Source organism: Macrobrachium rosenbergii, chromosome 53 (assembly GCF_040412425.1).
Source record: "Macrobrachium rosenbergii isolate ZJJX-2024 chromosome 53, ASM4041242v1, whole genome shotgun sequence".
Classification (NCBI taxonomy): Eukaryota; Metazoa; Arthropoda; class Malacostraca; order Decapoda; family Palaemonidae; genus Macrobrachium; species Macrobrachium rosenbergii.
In genome coordinates this window covers 16,286,571-16,312,634 of record NC_089793.1, presented here as the reverse complement: position 1 = coordinate 16,312,634, position 26,064 = coordinate 16,286,571, and the positions used below count along the sequence as shown (strand labels likewise).

Below are 26,064 nucleotides of genomic sequence, written 5' to 3'. Positions count from 1 at the left end.
CTAAAGGATTCCCTCTTCCATAACCCAATTGTGCAACAGTTACCTCTTGTTCTTCTGTATGGACAATTTACCAGATTAGTTTTTTTATGGTTCATCTCATATCTCTAGGTAATTGCATGTCTCATGGCCCCACTTGCCACATGATCTCACTATTGTCCCAACTTGGACACAAACTGAAAAAGGTTTCATTGCCCCACAAAAGTTCTTATCCACTTACTCTACTTTCATCCCTTGCAAAGCACAAAGTACTGTAGCTCTTGCACCTCTGTCATGAAAGATTATTATTGGTGTCATTAATAGACTCATTGTGTTTTAAATCTTTATTTAAACTAGTATACCTGTACATTTTATACATGACAGTCAATTGGGCTCCTGTGGCCACCTGAAGAGTTGGAAGACACAAACCTACTTGGATGAGAGCTATGAGAAGGGCAGATGGAGATGATTGAGATATGTGGAAGATAGAGCACAAGAACAACATAAGTAAATGGTCGACTTTCAGAGGCCCTTTGCATCACATGGCTCTGGAGCCAATGATGATGATGATGATGATGATGATATTTTCTCCATTTACATATTTGGTGATGAAATGACTTATCTTTATCAATACAAAGTTAAAAAATGTACTACATTTGCTAGTTATTTGGAATGTGTTGCAGAAAATTGTTTTTGTGCACAAAGCTTTGCAGAGTAAAATGAATATAAAATTTAGGAGCAAAATCTCGCAGTTGTACTACGAAACAATTGTTAGTAGAAGGTGGAAAGTAAGATGGAAGAAAGAGAATATGAATGGAGGCACAGTAAAAGGAATAAAAGGATTACAGCCAGGGCCTGAAGAGACACTGCAAAGAAACTAAAGTCCAGCCTACAATGCACAGCATAAGGTGAACTGGCAGCACTAATACCCTACAGGAACCAAGCTTGTGACTTCTTTGCTGTTGTTCGTTTTCCATGATAATATGATATGTTGGTGTCTTGAAGCCAAGCGCCACTCACATGTACGAAGCATCCAGCCAATTTCTCCATTTAATTGTAATTTCAAGCATCTGTTTAAAATCTCTACGTCCTGAAGATCAGCCATGTCTGGATACAACATACTGTACATCTTTTAAAGATCAACCCTGGGTTAAAAACCCCTTCCCTACACCAATTCTAAAAGAATTAGGTTAGACCATCAATTGGGTAAAGGTTGCCATCAACCCGGAAAGTTGATTTGAGATGGTTTATAAATATCCAGCAAACTGTAATTCAGCCTTTCCAGAAGAGAGCAGAACTTTTCCTCAGACTCATAAAGTTCCCCTCCCATTCAGACATGAGTTCTCAGGACCCTGAAAAGAATCCCTTATAATCCTTCCTCGTGAATGTCTCCTAGGTACAGTGGTACCTTGACATAAGAGTTTAATTTGTTCTATGACTGAGCTCCTAACTCAATTTGATTGTATATCAAATCGAATTTCCCCATTAAAATGAATGGCAATACTATTAATCCATTCCAGACCCCCAAAAAACACAAATTTTCTTTGTTACATGTTTTTAAATAAGAAAAATGTATGTACTTCATAAATAACAAGTATATAAAAAATAATAACATAATAAAAGTGAATATTAACAAATAAATTGGTTTTATTAAGTGTACTTTACCTTGAAGATCACACAAAAATGCTGGCAGAGTGGAGCAGTGAGACGAGCAGGCTAGTGAGTGTTTCAGTGGGTATGGAGGGTGGTGGTGGGAGGCAAGAGATTGGCGGAGGGTTTTTCATGTCATGCTCTATCGCTAACCTAACTTATTGGCTACACACTTAATGCTACATTGCTAATTTCAACTTACACACTATGCTACACTTTATCGCTAAACTTAAGACCATAACACGCACACCTTGATCGTGTTTTTCTATGATTTCACGCTTCATATCCAAGTTAATCAGCCTTTTCTTCTTTTCAGCACTGGTCTTGACACTCACTGTCTTAGGACCCATGGTGAAAACTAAGAAATGTTCCAAAACAAGGACAAAGCACAAAAAAAGGCAAGAAATGCTATGAAATGCTGCGGAGATGCTTGCATGGCAAGGTAACCACATGAACTGAACAAGATAGCGGCTTGGGCAGCCCTGTACTGGCAATGGCGGACGCATTGGGAGATAGCGTCTACCAGTCTCGCTGGTTCATAGCTCAAATCTCAGCTCACTTCTTAAAAGAAAAAATAGTAAGTGTGCCAGCTCGTATCTCGGAAAACTTGTTCAGTGGACCCCCGCATATTTGCAGTTCCGGATTCGCGGATTTCTCTGTGGAACATAAATACACATTATTCGCGGAAAATTTGCCTATTCGTGGTATTTTTCGTAGAGAAATATTCACAGGTTACTGTATTTTCTTAAAAATACCATGGAGAAATAATCACAGATTACTGAATTTTTATATAATTTTTGTGACTAACTGCACTTTTTGTGATAAAACTATCAAAATATTCAGGTATAAGCAAACACCAGGGGTTGACTGTATGTTGGTTCACTCATAAGTCAAGGTTTGACTGTATTTTCTCACTACCAAATTGTTGTCTCTTCAGTGTAATTACACAAAAGTAGTAACTTGACCAAACAGACTTTAATGACTATTAATTGCAGATCCATTGTTCCATCTTGAGCAGAAAAAGGGCTCTGCAATCCCAGAGCACCAGTTATTGAAATGGAATTGGAATGGAATATAAGTTTGGGCCCAAGCTCAAGTGCTGGGACCTTTGGGGTCGTTCAGCGCTGAAAGGGAAACTGAGAGTAACACCAGTTATCAGTTAAGGCCAGCTACCAAGCAACAAACTCATTCAATGAAGTACAGCCAAATGCCAAGATATAATTTTAGGGTTTAATTGCTGGTTTATGACAATGTATGCATGCAAAGACATGAAATACTTTCTTGTATCTAAGGCATATGTAATCATTACTAGATCTTCCAATTATAAATTAGTCCACAACATGACCATATGCTAATAAATATAAAAACACTGTAATGACATATATCATTCCAGGATATAATTAAGCTTATTATCTTAAATTTCATAGTAACAAGCTTACATACATGATATGACTTGTAAGGGCTCCTCAAATATTGCTCACCTATGGACAGAATGTTTGTAACTGTTCACCTTCCAAAACAACAACAACAACAACGAGGCCTTTGGTGTTCATGGCTGGGAAAGATCTATGGAAACGGTAGTTACCATGGGCCCACTGGATGGGCCTACCTCTTCTGCACTTGGGTCACTGTCAATTCTACGAGGCCAAATTTAGAATTCTCTATATACCCATCAAACATGCCTACAACTGCATCTTTCCTTTTGAGAGGAGGTTCTTAAGCCTTTAACTACTGGTCTTCCACAAGGCTTTGCTCAAGGGGATCTGAAAATGGCTGCAATGCAAAGTAACCGTATTCTGACACATCAAACTTTACACTGAATAGTTTCCTAGCATGAAACAAAACACTGAGCAATGATTTTTCTGGCAACTCAAACAAACTGTAAAAAAAGACAGTTTATTTTGAAACAATATCATTTCTACATATTTGCTATCATATGTCACCACCAATAAAATTTTTTCTACAATATTCACATTTACTTGTCCAATTTTTGTTCTAAATTTGAAAGGGACAAGATTATAATAAAATACTAAGTTATACAAAAAATCACTTTTTGCTTTCCAGTGAAATGAATGAAAAATTCTCCCAATTCTCCCCAACAAAACAAGGACCAAAGTCACTTATTACTGTCTCAAAAGTACATCATTAACATTCCACAAGTAACATTTCAGTCATTATTCCATCAGGGTCATCTAAAGAAAAATACTAATTGACATTACAAAAAATACAAGAGAATAATTCTGCACAAAATACTGAAATCCATGAAAAGGATCCAGTATTTCATTTTTCTCTGTTACCATAATTTTAATTTCCAGTTCATTACAATATTCAGCTGTTAATAAAAAGCAGTTATCAGTCAACCTGCAAAAGTTTAAATTTGTGAATGATGTGCACAAATCTTAGTACAATGCACAAATTCAAGGATATCTAATTTTAACCTAAAAGTACAATTTATCCAATTACATTTTATGAATAATGATATTCAAAATGAAGAACAATACATTGATTAATACAAATATGTAAAAAGATATGAAGTGACTTTGAAATACAAATTTTTATCCAATAACAAATATTAACAAAATAGTATGTATGTACAAATTGCATAATGCAAAAAAGTTTAATACAAAATTGTAGAAATTCCTTTGCTAATTAACTTAAAATACTATCGGAATAACATAAATCTCCTTCTAGACGGTAACTGTCCATTTCGGTTTAACAAAGCTCCTTCAATATCTGAAAGTGTGGGTAGCCTATTCAAAGTACCCAATGCCGATACAGATGGTTTACTTCTCAGCATCTGCCCTGCAGCTCTTATAATGTCATCTGCAGATACTTTTCCTGAAAGAATATCATAATTTCAACATATGTGGCAGATACCCTTTTTCTGCTACAGAATCTGGGTCAAGTTACTTAACACTATCATTTCATTTGGGACTGAAGATCAGTTTCCATTGTATCTTCATAACAAATTGCTCTATACCTGTAAGTCTCTCTTGCTCCATCTCATAAATCATGGGTTATGTTACAAAACACTCAATAAATCAAACCATTTTTAATGATTATTAAGGGGAGCGATGCAAATAACTCTATCACCCAAAACCTATATTTATCATTTTATACCCTTAAAAATCAGTAGCTGGCATCTGGCAATTGCTGACTTCTATTTTTTTTATCTCCCATTAACCATAAAATGCCAAGATTCATTGTTTCAAACATGGTGCACTGCAGACATTACTGAAAGTTGTTTGCAGCATCCCCAGCTGTACTCACTTTCTAGCCTTTGATCTTACCTTCGTTTCCAATGCATTTCTGCCATCTTGCTGTCCAACCTCTTTTCAATGCCTTGAGCCCTGAATGGCTGAAAGCTTGATTGATTTCACTACACTATTTGTAACTGCTGTGCCATATCCTATGTACTACTGGCTCCTTTGATAATAGGAAAGACGTAAATTTTCCTCTTCTTAATTCTTAGTTTATTTTCATTTATGCATAAATTTTGTATTAATATTAATCCATCAGTTCTACAAACTTATTGTTACCAATATCATAAACATTGTTATATCAGCTTTTCACTTTGTGAAGTTTAATGTGAATAAGTTCTACTCATTCTCCTGTCCGCCATAGTTTTAGCCTGAGTTTGTGCTAGCTCTAAGCCTTCACTGCTGATTTTTTGCCTACGTTTTCCTATGCATCTTCCAGCTGCGTTAATTTCTACTGCTTTTCTGATTAACAGTTCGTCATCCCTTTTCATCGCATGTCCAAACCATCTTGGTCTACTTTCCAGCTGATAGATACCAAATCCTAATTGCACTCTCTCTGGCCATGAATCTTAGCATTTATGGTCACACCTTTTCAAAATCACTTCCAGTTTCTTGGTTAGTGCTCATGTTTAGTCTTCACAGAGTAGTACATGCATGCATCATAAGCCTTTGTTCTCTGGGCTATCTCTTTCCATTTCATCCAAGGTATAGGGACTTTCTTACTGCCCACTCAATCCCTGTTTCACAATCAAGAATGTCCCATGTGTAATTGAACTGTTCTACCTCATAAAACCTACCATTCTGCCACAACATGGTTCCTACCTCCCTCTTCCCCTTTTGCTCTTCTTACATACTTGTTGTACTGTATGTATTTAACCTAATGTTATTATATATTCACTTTTATTCCTCTCCCATTCTTCTTTGGTAATTTTCTTTTTTCAACTACACATATTCTAATTTGTGGAAATCTTTCATTAAAGTTTATGGCCTTTTTGATGGTTCATTAAGAATGAATCCTAATTATGAACAGTAATAATGCAACAGAGCCATAAGACTAGGAAACCTCATATGCCTGAGCCTAATGCTGAAAAGCAGCAACAGTGGTTGTCAATGAATTCCAAGTAAAACAGAACTAAGATTACCCAAAAAATAAGCAGAACAACACCTGATCATGCACCTGATAACTTCAAGCCCAAAGATTACATGCTGATGCAAACACAAAGTTACTATCATTTCAGTGTAGTTTAACAAGCCTAATGAGTTACATTTGGTCTCAAAGGGCTTACCTGAAAGATTTGTTTAATGACTGCAAATTGGAGCAAGGTGAAGATAAAGAAGCCTGACAACTAGTTGGGAAGATACCAACAAAGAATAGATGAAACAATCAAGGAAGAGGCAATACAGCTAGAAGCTCAAAAGTATGCTAAAATCAACCTATAGGACTGTTTAACTGTTACAGGCACTATATAGGTGTTATTTCCCCTATGGGGATGAATGTAAAAGGTATAAAACATCCAATTTCCACTCACCTGGTTCTCCTTCATGACAGAGGAATTGAGCTGGAGGTAGATACCTCTACCAGCACAGGATTAATCATTTTTTGTAGTTTTTTATGATTAACCTGGCATTAATTTGGTAGCCCTTTGATCATCCTTTATGCACCTAATTTACCATTACAGCATAAGGTTGTGTTGCACTGAGCCAAGCAAAAAATCATTCTACGGCACATTGTCTACCTAATAAACTGTATACCAATTATGGTCACTGTCCTAAGGGAGTAAACTTAATCTTTAAGAGCAATTCAATCTTTAAGAGCAATTCAATTTATTAACATGCAACAAAAGAGCAAGACAATATTCTATAACATCCAGTTTCAAGTGCTTGCCTTAATTCAAAGAATCAACTATGGCACCCAACATCAACTTTGTTAAAGAAATCATCCATACCATGTAACAATCCTAGCTTACCTATGAGATCCATGAAGTGTTCTGGCTGAAGTCGCTTTCCAGTGGCTAAAACCTGTCGTGCAATATCTTCAAACACAACAGGTCTACTCTCCAGATTCATGAGAAGCATTGACTGGAGCTGAACTTTGGCACGCTGTAGAGGAGCAAAAAGTTAAATTGGCAAATGTTTAGGATATCTCTACTATGACTACTATATGGATTTCCCTCTACACACATCTTCCCAGCCCGAGAAGAACCCTAAAAGAGTTCAGAGGTCTGGTTAAACAAATCATTTATAACCAACTAACCTCTACATGCTGAAAAAAATATTTTGCAAATACTGTTTCAGTCATTTGAGAGTTTTTATATGTATTATATAGGTATGTCTTTTACAAAAACCACCTCTATAGTTGAAACCAAACAATGCTAATTGCAAACTAGTGTAACACTGTACCCATTAAGCCTTTATAGCACTTTGTTTGAAGACTGATGTCCCTGAAGTATCACCACAGACAACAACATAAACTGTATCTATATAATGAGTAAAAAGCCACAATAATGTAAATGTTAGTTGTATTTTTCCAAAATACAAAAAATACAGTCTATCATTTCCATTACAGTGGCTTTTTACTCATTATTTCCCATCACAATATAATTAAGTATATCTTAGTTTAACCAGACCACTGAGCTGATTAACAGCTCTCCTAGGACTGGCCCGAAGGATTAGATTTACTTTTACGTGGCTAAGAACCAATTGGTTACCTAGCAACGGGACCTACAGGTTATTGTGGAATCCCAACCACATTATAGCGAGAAATGAATTTCTATCACCAAAAACAAATTCCTCTTGTTCTTCACTGGCCGGTCGGAGATTTGAACTCGCGACCAACAGAGTGGTGATGCACCACAGATGTATCTATATATAAAAAATCCCTTTCAATTTATTTTAAGAAACACAATATTATACTTTGAATTAACCAGAATTTTGGTAATCAAAATTCTATGGTATTATTTCCCAGTGTTGAAGATGTTCTGACCTAGATTACTCATCCGAATTTTAACTAGCAAATTAAAAAAAAAAAAAAAAAAAAAAAAAAACTAAGGTTAGTGTGGTCCGTTTTGACTCACTCATGCTTCAGTTGCTACTGCATAATGATTATTGTAGTTTTTCCCGTTCAATCATTTTAAATATGCTTTGTTTAATATTTTTTCATGTTCATTATTTTTAATATCTAATAAGCTCTCCTAAGTTAACATACAAGCAGACTGAAAACATGAACATACTACCATGTGTTGAAAATGTATAAAATGCCCAGCCATTTCATATTTCCTTGGCCAACAGCCTTTCTGTGTGTGCGAATGGATTGGGCTGTAGCTAGTGGAGTATTTCAAGATTTTGACAATATTGGATGTAGGCTTATGCAGCAATTTCTTTTTTAATCTCAGATAAAGGGAAAATTAAATACCTAATAAGAAATATTACAACTGAGGAATAATATATAGCACAGTCACACTGTATAAAAATGCCAAACATAACATCCCAAATAGAAGAAAATAAAGATAGAATAAAGATTCAAATCCACACGATACCAATATTACAAATAAGAAAACAAATTTAATCCTCAAAACCTGAAAAAATTTTGCACATTCTTACCACTGGTACAAGTAACACATGAACATGACATGAATATGATTGATACAAAATAGTTCTGCTATAGTAAGGCTTACCAATATGGAAATGAATCATTGTGACTATGTATCTTTTATTATGATACTTTGGTTTTTTACTATTTTAACCAAGTATACTTTACACTATTCATTTACTATTTTAACCAAGTATACTTTATACTATTCATTCAGTTTATATGTACAAGAATTCTGAATACTGTCTAGCAAAGATAGCCTTCCTCCACGGTTAAGATGTGTCTATGAAAAATGTAACCTTCAGCCTCTAGGAAACAGTAAGTTTCTGAGACTTATTTCACAGAAACAAAAAAGCATCTTCAGTGTTGGGAAATATGGTAATTCTTGATTCATTCATTAGGTCTTTATTGTCTTATCATCAATTATCCAAAGAGAGTGAAAAATGCAGACAAATATATACAATCTTTACTATGACTCAATATTCAAAAGAATAAAATATATCAAACAAGTCATTCCTGCACTGTCTAGTGTTATCTATTAACAGCAGGTATTTAACTTGGTTATATAATTTCAAGACAAATACCTTTTATTTAGTAACTGGCTATTAAGTGACTCTGACCAAATTGAGTTTTATGCTCATTCAAATGCATTTATTACATTCTTTAAACAAGTAAATTACGTTTCTCACCTCTAACTCCTCTTTGCCAACATGTCCAGCCATTGCTGTTAGTTCTCTTGTTAACACTTGAGTTAATTCTCCGAGATGTGACGGGTGTGCTGAGGCATGGATACAGAACAACCCACTATCATTATACGCATGGTTGTACGCAGTGGCATTGTGCATCCAATGGTACCTACAAGGTTAAAAATCAACAAAGGAACATCCATAAAAAGTCAAGAGACACAAGTATACTAATGGGGATATGATATATGACATATGCTATGGAAAAACTCAGAACAAATGTTTCATATCTGAAAGTTATGCATTGTTCATAAAGCTTTCTATATCTAAACAGATTATGTAACAAGAAGTAGTACTGTAACACATACCTTATCTATTGCATTTTACTAATGTTTCACTACATTTTCCTGTAGCATTTTTCAGACAATAGAAAGACAGATACATTTTCAAAGTAAAATTTACAATTTAAAATTATATATAAATCAAGACAAAAGCTGTAAAACAGAAATGAATTAACTACATATATGCAGAAATTATAATAAACAAATATTAAGATACATAAAAAAAAAGGTTAGCGCTGTTATCTTTAAGTAGTCTGAGTTTCTCCATCTTAATATAATTAAATCCTGAATTCTTAACTCTAAGTAAGAAGAAACAATGACATAGTTTTAACATTTCCCAAAGTAAAACTTTAATTATCAAAAATTTCCACACGAGCTCTTTTTGAAAGTCTACTGTAGTTTTCTTATTAGTGGTCTTTATGTTCTGCTAATGATTACTCAATGCTGAGGCACACTCAGGATAAAGGCTGGTTAAACTTGAACCAATACAGCTTGCTGGCAGCAAGAATACTGAAAAAAGAATATACTACTGTGCAAAGTGAATTTAAATGTCCATTACAGTGTGAAAGCTTTTAATCTTCTCTATAGAATGGTTTTTATTATTGGAATGAATGAACAGATGCATAAAATATCACCAAACAATAGAAGCCAAACTTATCAGAAAATATATACATAAATACAAAAAGGAATGAAACTCTGAGAATGAACAGCACAACACACTTCTCAAAAACAGCTGATCGTGGGAGAGCAACTCAGGACATGTAAATGCAGCTAAACTGAACAAATGACTACTGATGGAGGATTCTTATGGGTGGTCTAGGCATTGGCAGTAGGGTCACTGTCTTTCAGGAACAAACAAATTAGTGCAACTAGAGAGCCTATGTAAGGGAGTAAGGCTATTTATGAATAATTCGTTTTTCATGAACAAGTAATGGTTTAGAATATTGGTTAGGCATCTCCCTGTAACATCATTTCACTATTAGAGTTCCACTGACATCTTTATTTCATTATTATATTTTATCGTAAGTTAATGATACTACTGCATTATATTTCAAGACTTTCATTAGGCTTCTCAAATGGATTTTTTCTTAAATAAGGTGAAAACTGGATAATGACAAATAAAGTTAAAGCTGAAAAGTTACTTGGGAAGAGACTGAAAGGGAGGATGAAAAGTAAAAGGGAGAAAGCAATGAAACTGAGGACAGCGATGCTGCACAGAACCTTTGCTACCATCTCAATTGTGCATTTCAAGATACGCTCCTAGTGGTATCCCCTACAAGCATGTTTAGTACAAAACTCCAAATTAGGTGCTGCTTCTTCTTTCATGGAGTCATCATCCTCACACCAAATAATAGTGCTACTAAGTCTACTGTACGAGTCCTTCTGGCAGCTTCCACCTTAAAATTTCTAATTCTAAATTTACTGTACTAGTAATTTTTCATTATACTCCATGTTCTCAGTTCCCTTTTTCTTTTACCATATCTTTCAATTATCCATTGATCTCAACTCGGTCATCAGCAAACTATGTTGTGTTACACTGTTATCCTTTCCTTAAAATCATTTGGATGATAACTATAGACAACATATTCTCAGTAACATGAAAGATGAACCTTGTAAATCTTCAGATGTCCTCTTTTGTTAATACTTTATATATAAATGGGATAAAAATTCAGTACAATACCTCATTAACCAACCTACAAGATGTAATCAAAATTCAAAACTACACTAATTAATTCTGGAAAATTACTTGCAATATACAACTGGATAAAATTTTTAACCATTACTCGGAGATACTTTAATGCTGCTAATAGAAAATAAATCACCTACATTCACTATTCATCGCCTATAAGTTTGACTTTATACCACGGAAATCAACCACAGAATCACTCTCTATAATGAGGCAACTAAAGCATAAGTACCAAGTATTTGTGGACTTTCTGAAAAAGCTTGACGGAGTCAAAAGAAAAGCAATCTGACAGGCTCAAAAAGGCATGGGATACAAGAATCTAATGAACATGATTGCTGATGTATTAATCATCTTATGACTTACTGACATAAAATATTACGTAACTGTCATAAAATGTGAAGTTTAAATTACGACTATAAAAGGTGTCATAACAAAAATACAGCATATCAACCAGACCACAGAGTTAAAATTCTTTCCATATATACAAGTAGCTGGAAGAACTTATTCTTAAATGAGAAAACGAACAATCATATCTAAAGGAAGAGATCTAGTCTGCAGTTATGTTATGTTTGGTTAAAATTTCTATGATTTCTACAAAACTTCAAGCCTGATACTCGTTATTCATTGTTAGGTGAAACTAAACTAGTTGCATGTGTGGTTGAACTATTTCCAAAAGCTACATACAAGGTTCATTAGGGAAGTACCACTTAGTGTGCTTGATAGCATACTGTAGATGGAACTAAAGATCCTTTGCAGCATCCTTTAGCCAAAACAGCTGCCCTGCTTTCTTCCTTATACTTTTCATTTATTACCTTTAGTCTTTTCTCACCTGGTTTGTTCAACTTTTTTACCTTGCTCCCATTTCACCTCTCACTTAAGAACAAATCCTTCATTCAGGTTAGTGCTGTGAGCCTGAAAATGTGGAATTGGAACTGGAATATAAAATTTAGGCCAGAGATCATGCAACATTGAAAGGGAAATTGAGAGTAAAAAGGTTTTAAAGGTGTAACAGGAGGAAAACCTCACAGTTGAACTATGAAACAACAGTTAGAAGAGGGTGCAAAGTAAGGTGGCAGAAAGATAATATGAATGGTGGTACAGTAAAAGCAATGAAAAAGGATGTAGCTAGGGGCCAAAGGGATGCTGCAAAGAACCTGAAGTAATGCCTACAGTTGACAGCACTGACCCCCTATGGGGCCTTGAAATGTGAGTCAGTGATCTTGATAAACTAACAAGATTATACTGTATGGCATATCCAACAGATACTAAGTGTTGAATGTTATAAATTTATGTCCAGTTCTATGATTTGATACTACCCTCACACAAAGGTGCCAGTTCTAAGTCTACTAATTTCAGTTATAATAAATTTCTGTGAGATCAAGTAACCATTTATAAAACATTTTATAAATGTTCTAGGCATACAACATTTAAAGTTGTCGTATGAAGAACACTTGTCAGTACACAGAAAAGCGGAGGAATGTTTTAATAAGTGAGGCAGCACTCCTGCTAGTTGGGGAGTCTCAATCCCTTCATTTAAATCACCAGGTGATTTGTCACTCAATAAACAACTAAACATAACAGAACTGGAACAGATTACTAAGATTCACAATCAAGATATCTCACCTATTGAGAACATTGGTATAAAGTCTGGTATACATTCCTTTGCCAGGTCCACCGGCACTAAAACTGCCACCACCTCCCATCATCATATTTAGAACACAACATGTAACAAAATCTTGGTGTTGATGTCCAACTGATTCCAAACCAATTACTAGATGTGCCAATTCAGGTAATGGATTTGGTCCTAATGACACATCTGATAGGTCTGCCTCTTTCCTGAAAAAAAAATTTACATATTAAAAAATTGTAATCAGGAAATAAAAAAATTACATTGAAAATTTTAATCACAACAAGAACTGCTCTGTCCAACAAGAAATTAATCTTATTGAAGGCATATAAGTGTCTTTCCATCATGCTTTTGATATGATGGTAGTAAAGGTTACCGTTACTGAGAGGCTCTGATAAAAAAAGTATCTAATATATTATCACAAAATTCACTGCACATGTTCTGAAAAATTTTCTCTTTTCCATAATACCTTTACTATCAAGAGAATTGTTTATACAACTATTGTGTGGATATTTACAATGTTTCCATATATTTTGGGAGAAAAAATTTGCATTTCATATACATTAAGAAAAGAATTGTTACTGAAACTCTTCATCACCATTACTGCTTTCACATCATATTTTTCCCTTAGGCCTTTAAGCTGAATTCAAGTTTAGTATTTCTGTGTGATAACCACGAACTCATGTTAGAGTAAAGCTTGAGAGGGAAAGTTCCTAGTCATTTTTATACAGGGTGCAGTATGACTGAAGACTTATACCTTTAAAAAGTATCTTCTTGTCCACCAAGAGTTTTAGCATTGCAGTATATAACTAAATCTGCTAACTCAGCTGCAAAATTTCAGAATCTTGATACAATGAAATTTCTGCCTTACTTAAAAGTTAGTCTATCCACTATTTATTCATATATTTTTATGGAATTAATAATATTTTTGTCAGCTTAAAATAATCTCAGCCAATGAGATTACACTAATTTCCTCCATTAAAACTTTTGTGAATTTTGTATCATTTTGACATCTTATTTTTGGTGTTTTCTATTTCTGAGCATAAAAGAAAAGTACAGTACAGGTATTCAGCTACAAAATTACATCAAACCAGCTTTATACCATGACAACATTCACAGGAAAAAACACTGCTGTCTATAATTGCTCGAGCACTTTGACCAAAAATTTTGGGACTCCCAGGTTGTCAAAGGCTTATTCATTTCTTACAAACAAGAGCAAATCTTCATCATAAATTCCAATAAGAAAAAGCCTTTACCTTAATAACTCCTCCAGTATATTGTGAAACTGAGTGATCAATCTCAAGGCTTCGACTATTGGCAAGCCTCGGCAACTTTTCCCAAATAGCAGGTGTTTCCACAAAATATCTGTATATAAAAAAGTAAGACAATTCATTAATGAATCACAGACTATCAAGATTACATCAAAAGAACTACAAATGCACAAAATACACTATACACTACTGACATGATAAAATAACATGAAACATTTGCCAAAAGCTCCATGTTCCTACTAACTGCTTGCTCTTACATGGGTAACAATGCACTTAAGATTCTTAATATCTGACAACATATAGTGTTACCCTCCTCTCAAACTTTTTTTACACCACTTACAAATATCTTACACTGTCAGACTGCTAGGTGCTGTCCATTACGCTAATATCTATAGTAATCAAGGTTTTCATTTCGCATCCTTCAGATCCTTTTAGAATGTAGGAACTATCAGCACTGTTGAACATTAAATTCTACATTCTGTTTATGAAACACAATGTCACACCAATTCCTTTCATGGTAAAGCTGTGGAGTGATCTTTGTGGAAGTGTTACTACTACTGATGCTCATAAATTTACATGAGATAATACTGCTGTGTACCATGAACCATTGCCTTAGAGTCTATGATAAACTGCTGTTAATGAAAGTACTGTATACTTTATTTTTATATCTGGGTATTCTATTTCATGAAGCTTGCTTAAGCTAATGGCCCTTTAGACTTGTTCCATATGAATGTTTGCACACCTTGTAGAGACAAAATAAAAAAATGAAGCAATGCTAAGCTACTTGGCAATTGAGTTTTGATGATCTGGGCAATTTTTCAAGAAACAAAACCGAGATAACTGAATATATGAGATTCACTGCCTAGACAGGGGATACAGTTATAACGATGGAAACACATATAGCATGTATGGGCCCTAAAAATCATCTTTCCACAATATGACAACCCAAGTAAGACAAGTTGGTGTTTGAGATGAATGTTTAATAAAACACTCTTACATTTTATGCTGAGACAATACAATGAAAAAAGTAGCTTTACCTCTCTGAGTTCAAAATCTTGAATGGACAAAAAATAAACTTTAATAAAGTGTGACTTCCAAATCTCTCTGAGATCTGCCCTATTTTCAGCTTCTGGGTACATATCCCTCAGCAAGTTGTTTATTTCAAATACTGTAGTTAAAACAAAAAATTCAATAACCTATAACATTACTAAGAATGACAATGGTTTGATGATATCAATTCAACAGATAGGCACAGAAGTTTCAGACATTTAGCCTTCAAATTCCAAACTTTCAAACTTTATGCTGCAAATCTTATGTTCTGTATTTTAACTAGTTAACTTACAATTGTGGTTATATCACTTATAATTATATAAATATTGATTAATGTAAGGTTGTTTATGCATACATTTTACACTAAATTTGTCAATTTAAAAAAATACTAATAACTAGCTCAGAAAGGTTTAGCCCCATCAGTTATGATTTATCAAGGTCTTACTGTATAAACAACTCTCAACCATGACTGTATTTCATAGTTAGGTGCGCCATTACAAACTCCATTTCCTTTGTTTGCCAAATTCTAAGAAAAGGTAAAAAGAAATAACACATACCTGTACCAATATTGACACTACAGAAAAAATCTTATAAAAAAATAAACAGAAGAATCTTAAAAATGTTAAAACTGTGACATGACTTCTTGCAACCTTTTCTTAACAAACCACAAGGCTAATACTTAACTACAAGACCACAGGCAAGTACAAAAATACCGTCTCATACCTCTGAGCAGCATCTGAAGCTCATCGTGGTGCACACCAACTTCCAGCTAATACCATGCGGCTTGGGTGTGGTGTTGTTTCAAATATGTGAGTACTGACTGGTCAATCTTCAATACATTTTCTGGAGGGCAAATTTTGGAGGCCAAGTGTATTGTCTCTGTCGCAGTCTGGAAAAAGTGTATTTCCTTATTACATAATAAGAAACTGATGATTAAAAATTAAAACTCACTATGGTACTTGTAGTCTTAAAACAACATGTCAAATTGCACACCACTGTGCTTGTTAATGGGCAATATTTATTATATATTATGCATTACAATAAAGTTTGATAACTTTCACTAACAATTATAATGGCCTGTATTTCCAATAAAGGGTGTCTAAGAAGTTTACCAGATATTTTATTTTGCTATAAGAAGTTTAAGAGATATTTTATTTTGCTACGGTTTCTTCATTCTGTGTCCTTTCACTAAATTTCCTTCTGGCTTAAAGTGCATTTTCAGAAATTCAGGGAAAATTAGCAAGCAAACATACAAGTAAACTGTATACAAACCAATCTGTCTTCCTTATATGTCATTCAATAAATTCATACCACTTTATGTAAGAGTACTGTACACTTAAATTACTGTTTCTCTTAGGACTACTGATCATACAAATAAAAAAAAAATTCTCTGTATACTCATATATTTACAGTGTGTGTTTCTGTAAGTACAATATTACCATTAATGCAAAATGAAAAATATTCCAAAAGAAATACTGTACTGGACAAAAAAAATGAAATACTTTACTGGACAAAAAGAGTGAAAACTTCAAAGATATAAAATAAATGTCTCAGGTCTCTGAAGTCGTTTACAAAATTTTCCTGTACTTCCTTCACTCTCCTCCTGTTTTGGAGTCCTACTTCAACTTTCCTTTTACACTTATCAGCCAATTTCAGTTTGCTATAAATTACTAAAAATTAAATTTCATATTTGTCACATATTTAATTCTTCTAACAAACAGTGCGAGTTACTCTTTCTGGGCTATGTATTCTACACTGTTCAGAACACTCATATTTGACACAAGATTTTCCTTTATGACAAGTAAAAAAACCTTGTGCTGTACTTACTGCATGTATCATTTCCATCAATAAAGTATCTTTTTCGGGTCGTAACTGAAGATCTTCAAGGTCAAAGGTAACTGCCATCCTAGCATCTGTAATCTGTTTGAGAGGTGAAAAGGGATAAAATAATTTTTTCCTATGAAGCTGTTCTTTCTTCACATTGCAAAGTTTTAAAACACTCATAATTCTCAAGGATACCTCCATGTAAACTCAACATAAAAAAAAAAACTGTAGCCAATATTTCTTGGCAGTACTTTCTACATATAGAAATAAGGATCTTGCTGACCATTTAGCCAGAGTATGAATAAATGAAGATATACGACTTTCAATCTCCTGTTTAGGCATGAAGTGGAATACATCAAGATATATTAAGGATATGCTAGTAAATGTGTACTACATTTGAATTCCAGCTCTAAGCATACTGTATACTCATAAAAATAACTGTCTCTTGCATTTATAACTCTAGAGGGTTAAAGTCTGTTACACCTCCTTGACACTGAATTAAAACTTTTTTTCGAATTTTTTTTAAAATGGGGAACAGACATCCTAAAACAGACTTGCCTCCTGAAATTACAATTATGATCATCTGTACCTTTTTCATACTTGTAACTTTTTTTTTTTTTTTAATTCTGAGCAGCGAATGACATGAAATTTGCAATTGAGATAAGAAGACAGGTACATTTTTGTCATTTCTCTACATTAAGGTTAATAACCCGACCTTCTAACAATGAGAATGACTCTCAAAAGTCCCTTGTTCAGTCCCAAGCATGGAAGTCTCCAGAGTTCTGCATGTCTCAAAAAATGCTCAGCATTAATTTCCCAGATATGTAATCAAAATAAACCTCCTCCTCTTGGCTAAAGTATGTACACAAAGGCCTTTGTTTGTAGAAGAAAAACAGAGGTGCACTAGAGGCCACAACCTTAGCCAAAAGCAATTTTCCATTTTGCAATAAAACTCCCTACAGCACCTTTTTCCTTTTGAATAAAACACTACCACCATTGGGAGTAGGAAGCTGATAAAAATGTATCTATTCATCATCCCCCATTGATAGAAATCTAGACTGCTCAGGCTCCTTTCAGGGATGTCATGCTAATGAAAAGTTCCTTGATATAAAATAAACAATCCTGTTATGATCACATTATCTGGACAGAGTCATTGCCAACTGCCCACTGAACTCATAACATCCATCACTTTGCTACAGATGCTTTTTGCTTATAAGGGCCATCCTCAATGAACTAAGATCTTTTACCCAGCACAGGCTCTTGCCCTTTGGCAGTCTCTAAGGGTAGTAAGGTGTTGAAGGGGATAAAATGCCTGATGTAGACTCTGGAATGCCCAATTAACAAACAATCCTAATTCACCCCTCTGCCTTGATTAATCAAATCCTTAACCATGACAGAGGGATAAAAGGATTTCTATTTAGAGATGAAAGATCTTTTACGCTTTATCTTTGTCTGTTACCAGTAATTGTAGATCAAGGTTTATGGCTGGGGGAGGAGACTGTTTACAGTATGTGCTACAAGGCACACTGCAGACTGTTAGAGACACTTTGGGCTCCAGCTGCAGTGCTTCTTGTCTATTACTTTCCTCATTTATAACTACTCTAGCTTCATCTTATTCTAATTTTCTCTTCTAATTCAAGACCAAATTTAGTGAGACGTGGCTCACTTCCACATTAAGTCGCTTATTTTCTAACCTATCCAATGTCACCTCATCCATGGTTTATGTTCATTCCACAGCTATAACCAGTTCATTATTCTTTACTCACATAAGATGCCACTTATAAACACTTCTATGCTGACTGGCCTTGTCTTCACCCTAATCTGTTTATGAATGTTGCCTGCCCTCCCTACAGACCCAAAAAAATAAAAATGAACTATGTCTGTTGCCCCCACCCTACAATTGTTATATCATTCACTGTTCATGTATATATCCACATCTCTTATCCACAACTAAACAGTTATTGTAGACTTTCCGCACGCTTTAAAAATGCCTCTCATCCTGGACCAACTATCATCCTATGTAAAAACTTTATGAAGTGTTAACAAAGCTACATACTGTACTTCAGTTGCACACATACTATCAATGATTTAATGAAATCATCACTTGGCTGCCAACATTTAAATATCAGTGCTATCTTTCAGTGCAATCCTTTGCTACTGCTAACAAAAAAATAAACAGAACTTATATTTTACACATGAGTAAACAGATTAATTTATAGATATGCATCTCAGCCCGAGAAGAACCCTAAAAGAGTTCAGAGGTCTGGTTAAACAAATCATTTATAACTAACTAACTATAGATATGCAATACAGAAGCTTTGGAGATACAACACCAGCTGCCAGTCATTACATAGTAGTTTAATAAAGTCAATGAGTCACAATATCATGAAACTGGCCCATACAATTTGTTCTCAAGTGAGAGATGAATGACTCATAGTTGGCCTACGGATTTGTTAACTGAGAGGTGAAAACGGGAGGGAAACAAAGGTAAATTTAGGTAGCATAGTAGGAAGAGACCAAGGAAAATAGCAAAAATAAATGCAGAAAGCAATGCAGTTGTGGGCTAAATGGATACAACAAAGACCCTACAACTTCCCATGCAAGGAACACTGGAGGCAGTAACACCCTACAGGGGAACCCTTATAGTTAGTTAGTTATAAATGATTTGTTTAACCAGACCTCTGAACTTTGGGAACCCTTATAAAGGACTACATATGTATGTACTGTACAAGGATTATGATCTACATTTTTTCTGTACGATTGCCATATCTGATTTGCTCCATAAAAGAAGAGGCAACAATGTTTCTATCAAGTTCCCTCCCACAAAGGAAAATAACCAAACACAAAGCTGGAGGCAATGTAAAAACTGAACTAGTACATATTCAGTTTCCAAGGAAATGTTACTTTGTAATACTGTCTTATAATACTCATACTAGGAAATCTTTATTAAAAATATTCACTAACAGCCTAACCAACAAAAATTTACTAACAGAGAACAATTACCATGATACCGTAGTAATTTTAGTTGGTAACTGTGGTGAATTCCAAATATATCTATTTCAAGAAAATACAACTTCCTTACTTCGTCTTCAGTTAATCTTGGCCGCAAAATTACTTCCGAAAGCACTTCCACTGCATCTGTCATGCCTGTTGATTCTACTGATGCTGCATAAATAAGAGTATCTCTGTAAAAAAGTTAGTTTTTCAGTGTAAAGAAGTATCAACTGATTAACCTATATTGTACTTACAAGATATACTATGGTAAATGAATAGGAGACATTATAAAAAACTTTCAACCCCAAAAATAAATCAAGTCTTAATTTTCAAAAACATGCTTGAAATTAATCATTCAAAACTTCAACATCTACAACCAAATGAAAACAGTAAATGAGAATGAAATAAGAATATGAAATTACTAGTCTTAAAAACTTCAAATGTAATATTCTCTAATTTTCAATATCATCAATTCCTCTTACCTACAATGAAGCTGAACTAGATCAATGAATAAAATATCAAATAACAACCCCCTTACTATTTCAATTTCAGAAAGCTGGGAATAAAAGGATAAGAAAAGATAGGAATAATAGCAGCTACAGCTCTTAAATGCTTTCTACAGTATAATGATTAAAGACTTATATCTAATGTTGCTAGGATATAAACAATGAAATTTTTACAGTAGTTGTAATACTTCTCAATAAACAAATCAGAAAATTAAGACCAGTCAAAACTGAATGAAACACCTGGTGGAGTGCCTTAAGAGATTAATAACTAAAGGTGTTCCTGGAAAAGAGAGGCATCTGGTGCTATTAAAACAGTCTAATGCTTTATTATAATCATTAAATGATTTAACCAGACTACCAAGTGAAAATTACTGACTCACTGGATTGTGCACTATAGGGGCAATATCAAACTGAAAGCTAACCACAGTTCCAATTTCAAAGATTCATAAATGTATCAAATAAGCACAGTATTTCTATACCAACCTGGAGGACTGGCAATCACAAATTCCACCCAGCTTCTCAAATTTGCCCATTATATCATCACGTGTCATATTTTCAGTTCTCTGGAAAAAAAATATGGTATTCAAAATTATAAACAAAATAGATTCTGGATAAAACCACCCCTTAAAAAACCATTTGATCTTGACACCAAAACACCAGTTGAAGACATCAAAAGAAATACTACGCTAGATATGGATAGAGAATCTTTCTAAAATAACAAAATCAATGCATTACATGAGAAAAAATCCCAAAGCTCTCAAAAAAGGATTACTCTTGAAACTGTCATGAAAACATACCTTAGAGCATCAGTAAATAATGTACACTGAACATACTTAACATATGGTTTTTACTGCCAATTTTATTGGTTATGCCAAAAAGATTACAGCAACTTTTTAAGTGGATATGGATACCACAGCAGAGGCCCAATAAAGATTGCCATCCATTACTGGCAGTGCATTTGAAAAAACTTCATTTGTGGGCAACATGGAAGACATTCTAACTACTGTGCATTTCAGGGCTGTGTCTAATTGATTTTCGTCGATAAACTCTTACCAAACCATCGGATATGGATCGCATTTTGGAAATAGCTATTTGAAGCCACAGCCTAATTGGCAAAAATATGCAGTGACATCTAATGTTGATAATTAGGGCACTTATCAGAGTAAATGAAAGAAATTTAAAGGGAAACTTAGCTAAATCTAGCAGATGTTGGTAGTAGTAGTAGTAGTAGTAATACGTACTATTTCACACACACTCAAACACCTACCCTACTCTCTCTCTCATTTTTTGATGCGTCATGTCTCTAAGTACAGTACAATAAGGGAATGGGCATCAAATAAGAATATTAATTTTGTAATACAGTTCCATGGCGCAATGCACATTTCCTTTAACTTGAAATATGCACCAAGTCTTACAGTAACACCCCCTGTGAAAACCATTTTTACCCTGGAGTTCTCGTTTCACATTGTCTCCTCCAAAGTTCCTGTTCACGTGTACTGGCTTAGTCCTGCTAAATGAATGTAACGTAACACAAATGTTCTAACCTTAACTTCCTTAATGCATGGTCAATCCCATAATAAATCCACAGTTCTTGGTATACACCACTACTCTCCCTTCACTATTTTACTAGTGTGCCTCTGTGTCAATTTTGTTGTTTCTATACACTTGATTTATTTACTGTACTTGAAACTGACACTACTTGTTGTAGAGTTGTTGAGTGGTTATCAGTGAGTCTATGTGTTTCCAGTTTTATCTACAGTATTTATTTAATGTCATAGGTTATGTCACAACTAGCCTCTCTCTGGGCACTTACTAAATTTAGCTAAGTTCCCTTTAAATTTCTATGATTTACTCTGATAAGTGCCTTAATTATCAACATTAGACATCACTGCATATTTTTGCTTCAAATAGCTATTTCCAAAATACGATCTATATCAGATGCTTTGTAAAGATTTTATCCATGAAAATCTATTAGACATGGCCCTCAAATGTACAGTAGGTATAAAAAAATACTAAAAAATTATAGCCCCTCATACAAAAATTAAAATCCATAATTTGTATCCATCCTTCACTTTTGTTTTCATTATTATTAGCATTAGGCAGTTTAACCAGACCACCCAATCAAAATTCTTAAATGCCACAGTCCTAGCCTATATTTAACAATTTAAATGGAATGATAACCCATCAAAGGGTGAAGAGTATCTTTAAAATGCGGTTATAACTGAGCAGAAAGTGTCTGGGAGTAAAAATGTGTGTGTGATTGGATTTAAATAATGAAGAACAGTAGATGTGCTGGGTACAGTAATATGAATGCAAAGATAGGTAATACAAAATGACAGTTATCTAGTACGTGTAGTACTTAAGAGAATGAGAATGAAGACCCTTGTGGAAATGTGTGTTAAAGGTGGAGTGTGTATGAATAACATGTAGCTTTAAGAAAAACATATTCATAATCATACTTGGGAATGAGAAAATGGTGAGATTAAGGATTTGTTTTTTCATCTGTATGTACAGAGTAGAAGGAAAAGTAAGCTGATGTGAGCAATCATAAGCAATGACAGGAAGCCTTCCAGATCAGTTAGAGAGGAAGGAATCAAAACTGAATTATGAATATTAAGACCCATGAACATGAAAACTAAGAGTGAGGAGAATTGATATAAAATTGGCTACGGTGAAAGACAATGAAGAGGAAGGAGTACTGCTACGAGAAGTATGAAGTCATATAAGTCAGCAGGAATGCCTGCAGCTATAAATATCTGGGTAAAAGAAACAAAAACTTTAGGTGGTGTGATTATGAAATGAGAGGTATAGCGAAAAGAAAAAAGATTATTTGAAATGCAGTTGTATGACAAAAGAGAAGGTCATCTACAGGTATTTTACAGGATGGATACAGCAGCCACGAGGTGAGATAGATAGATAGATAGAATATAGAGTTTATGCTGATGACCTAGTGCTGGGACCTATGAGGCCATTCAGCGCTGAAACTGAAATTGACAGTAAAAAGGTTTGAAAGGTGTAACAGACGGAAAACCTTGCAGTTGCACTATGAAACACCTGTTTGGAGAGGGTGGAAAGTCAGATGGAAGAAAGAGAATATGAACAGAGGTTACAGTAATAGGAATGAAAGGGGTCATAGCTAGGGGCAGAAGGGACGCTGCAAAGATCTTTAGTAATGCCTACAGTGCACCGCATGAGGTGCACTGATGGCGCTAGCCCCTTACAGCGGGAAAAGAGGTGAGAAAAAAAAAAGTGACAGAAGTTGAGCGGTAAGCTTGAGTAAGTCCTCAGGATGGCAAAGAAGTTGTAATGAGAACAGTAAATGTAGACAAAAAAGATTAATTTCCCAATAAATGAGTATAAGAAGCAAGTGGAGAAATTACTTCTAAAGAGAAAACAGTCCTGTGTCGAAGTACTGTAATATGACAAATTTTTAATTAATTTCTATTTTTCATGCCTAACAAACCTGCGGTCTTAACGTAAGGATCAATCTTCTAGCACCAGCTGGAAACTGGTAAAAAACAATTAAAACTGTGATGCAAGGAATTGGTGGCATCAGGAGTTAGTCACCAGGAAGTATTTTGAATATTTACAATAAACAGTGGACGGAAGGTAGGCAGATCTGAAGAATGCAAGAGTTAACATATTTTGTGAAAATTAGTGTTGTGGATGTACGTAATGATACTGAATGTTCAAGGGTTTATGAGCAATGATGTAAGATGACGCCACAGTTGACTGATTAGTTTATCTTGGAGAAATGACACTTTCCAAGGATAGGAGAAGCAGTTGCCCTCCTGTGTATAGGAGATATAATGGAAAGCAATGTGGGCATTAAGGGGCATAACATTAAGTATAACTGGAAAGGTGTATAGTATGACTTTCATGGTAAAAAGCCAAAGCAGATAAAAGGAGGACTGACAGAGGAAGAGCAGTATGGATTCAGACAAGAAAAAGTATTCATTGGTCAAGTCTGGTATAGAAAAGTTATGTGAAAAATTTGAGAGCAAAAGGACAAAGCTTTATGCGGGGCACATAAACCTTGGAGAAAGAACAGAATTAGTAACAATGACTGCAACTTGGGGGGGTTTTTAGGGTGTATTCTGCAAATTACAAAATTACTGCTGAGAGCAATGAAGTTTTTATGACAACTGTAACACTTGTTTTATAATACAGAAAGGCAACAACTACTATTTGGGTGTCAAACACAAGATGTGTTATGCCTACACAGTTGTTTAATGTTTTTATGGATGAGACAGCTTAAAAACAGGACAGAAAATGTAGATGCAAAATTATGGGATAAGATGGGTTGTGACAACTATCATAAAATATAAAGAGCAGTAACTCTAAAACTGAGAAATACAAATAATAAAAAGGAAGAACAGATGATCTTTTGCTGTCAATAAGTCTGCAGTCCACTTGGATGGGATAAACAATGTCCTGCTATTTCTGTTCAGAACACTTTGGTTAAAATTCAGCAGCTGATGTTAGTGGGTTAAATTTCTGATTGTTTTATTCATTAATTACTTAAGACATCTGGGTAGATATAAAATACAGTACTGTACTAGGTTTAAATCCAACTTACCCCAAAGGCTAACTTTTCAAGAAAATGTGAGATTCCACTAGGGTAGGCAACTTCATATCGGCTGCCACTATCGATGACAACTGTAAATGAAGTAAAAAACCTGAAGTTTTGAATTCAAATAACAAAATAAGAATAAAAATAAAATGCAGCGCAGCACTAACAACCATTAAGGAAAATAATGAATAAAAATGGTACTGAAGGTGAAAAGGTTTAGAAATATATATCACCAGAACACACTTTGTTTCACAGATCCTACTTACAGATCATTCAAAACTTAAAAATCATGAAGCATGATATAACAAAAATAACTGAGAGTTACTGATAAAACTTCCTTTCTAACGCAAGACCTGCTTGGATTCTACATCATAGGTTAGGTTTGGTCCCCACTCATCATGGCCATGAAAACAAATAAATGACTGGCTGACTAGTGTCTTCTATCTAATGTAGGATTCTGATTCCCCCTAATGAATCCCAACTACTGTATTGGTGAAATGTATTCCTAACACAACTGAAAATGTGCCTTGAGCAACACACAGTTTTTGGTAATTAAATATTATTTGCCTGCCTTGCCTCAAGTGTACTTAATATATATCACCATCATCACTGCCTCCATTGTCTTGTGACATAAATTCTACCCCTCCTGTCTTTCCTGTGCTTTGTCTTTCATAAACCTCAATGGTCTCCATCCTCCTTTCCCACAGTTCTCAACCCAGTAGGTATGAGCCTTCTACCTCTTCTGGTGCTGTCTGATACTGACAAGACCCAAGCTGAAAATGTCACTACTATTCTCCAAGGGGCTGTACAGTTGAAATGTTAATGCCATCTCCACCTACCTTTCATCAAGATTTTATCTATAAATACAACTTCCGTAATTTCTCTCATGGAATAATTTCTAATATCCTGCCATCTGGATCTTAAAATATTCTTCTTGCTTTAACATTAAATCAACAAAATCTTTGGGATACAGCTTCATTGTCATATCAAGAGTCTCGTCCATATAGTAATACAGATCATGCTAGACTTATGC

The 26,064-nt window shown here is 34.6% G+C and overlaps 1 protein-coding gene and 1 long non-coding RNA gene across 2 annotated transcripts in view; both read right to left on the bottom strand.

The window, feature by feature from the left end:
- Positions 1 to 305: 305 nt before the first annotated feature.
- LOC136834322 (uncharacterized) lies at positions 306 to 3,389 on the bottom strand. Its single transcript, XR_010851740.1, has 2 exons — positions 3,108 to 3,389; positions 306 to 2,282 (listed from the first exon to the last, which is right to left on the bottom strand). It is a non-coding gene; the product is annotated as an uncharacterized lncRNA (long non-coding RNA).
- Positions 3,390 to 3,508: 119 nt separating this feature from the next.
- Positions 3,509 to 26,064, bottom strand: part of LOC136834321 (mitochondrial-processing peptidase subunit alpha) — a 31,327-nt gene continuing 8,771 nt past the window's right edge. Inside the window, 10 exon segments of the mRNA XM_067096805.1 lie at positions 3,509 to 4,464; positions 6,854 to 6,986; positions 9,165 to 9,330; positions 12,810 to 13,015; positions 14,064 to 14,178; positions 15,848 to 16,013; positions 16,946 to 17,054; positions 20,041 to 20,143; positions 20,942 to 21,021; positions 25,038 to 25,117. Of these exon segments, the coding sequence (XP_066952906.1) occupies positions 4,289 to 4,464; positions 6,854 to 6,986; positions 9,165 to 9,330; positions 12,810 to 13,015; positions 14,064 to 14,178; positions 15,848 to 16,013; positions 16,946 to 17,054; positions 20,041 to 20,143; positions 20,942 to 21,021; positions 25,038 to 25,117 (1,334 nt within the window). The 3' untranslated portion in view covers positions 3,509 to 4,288.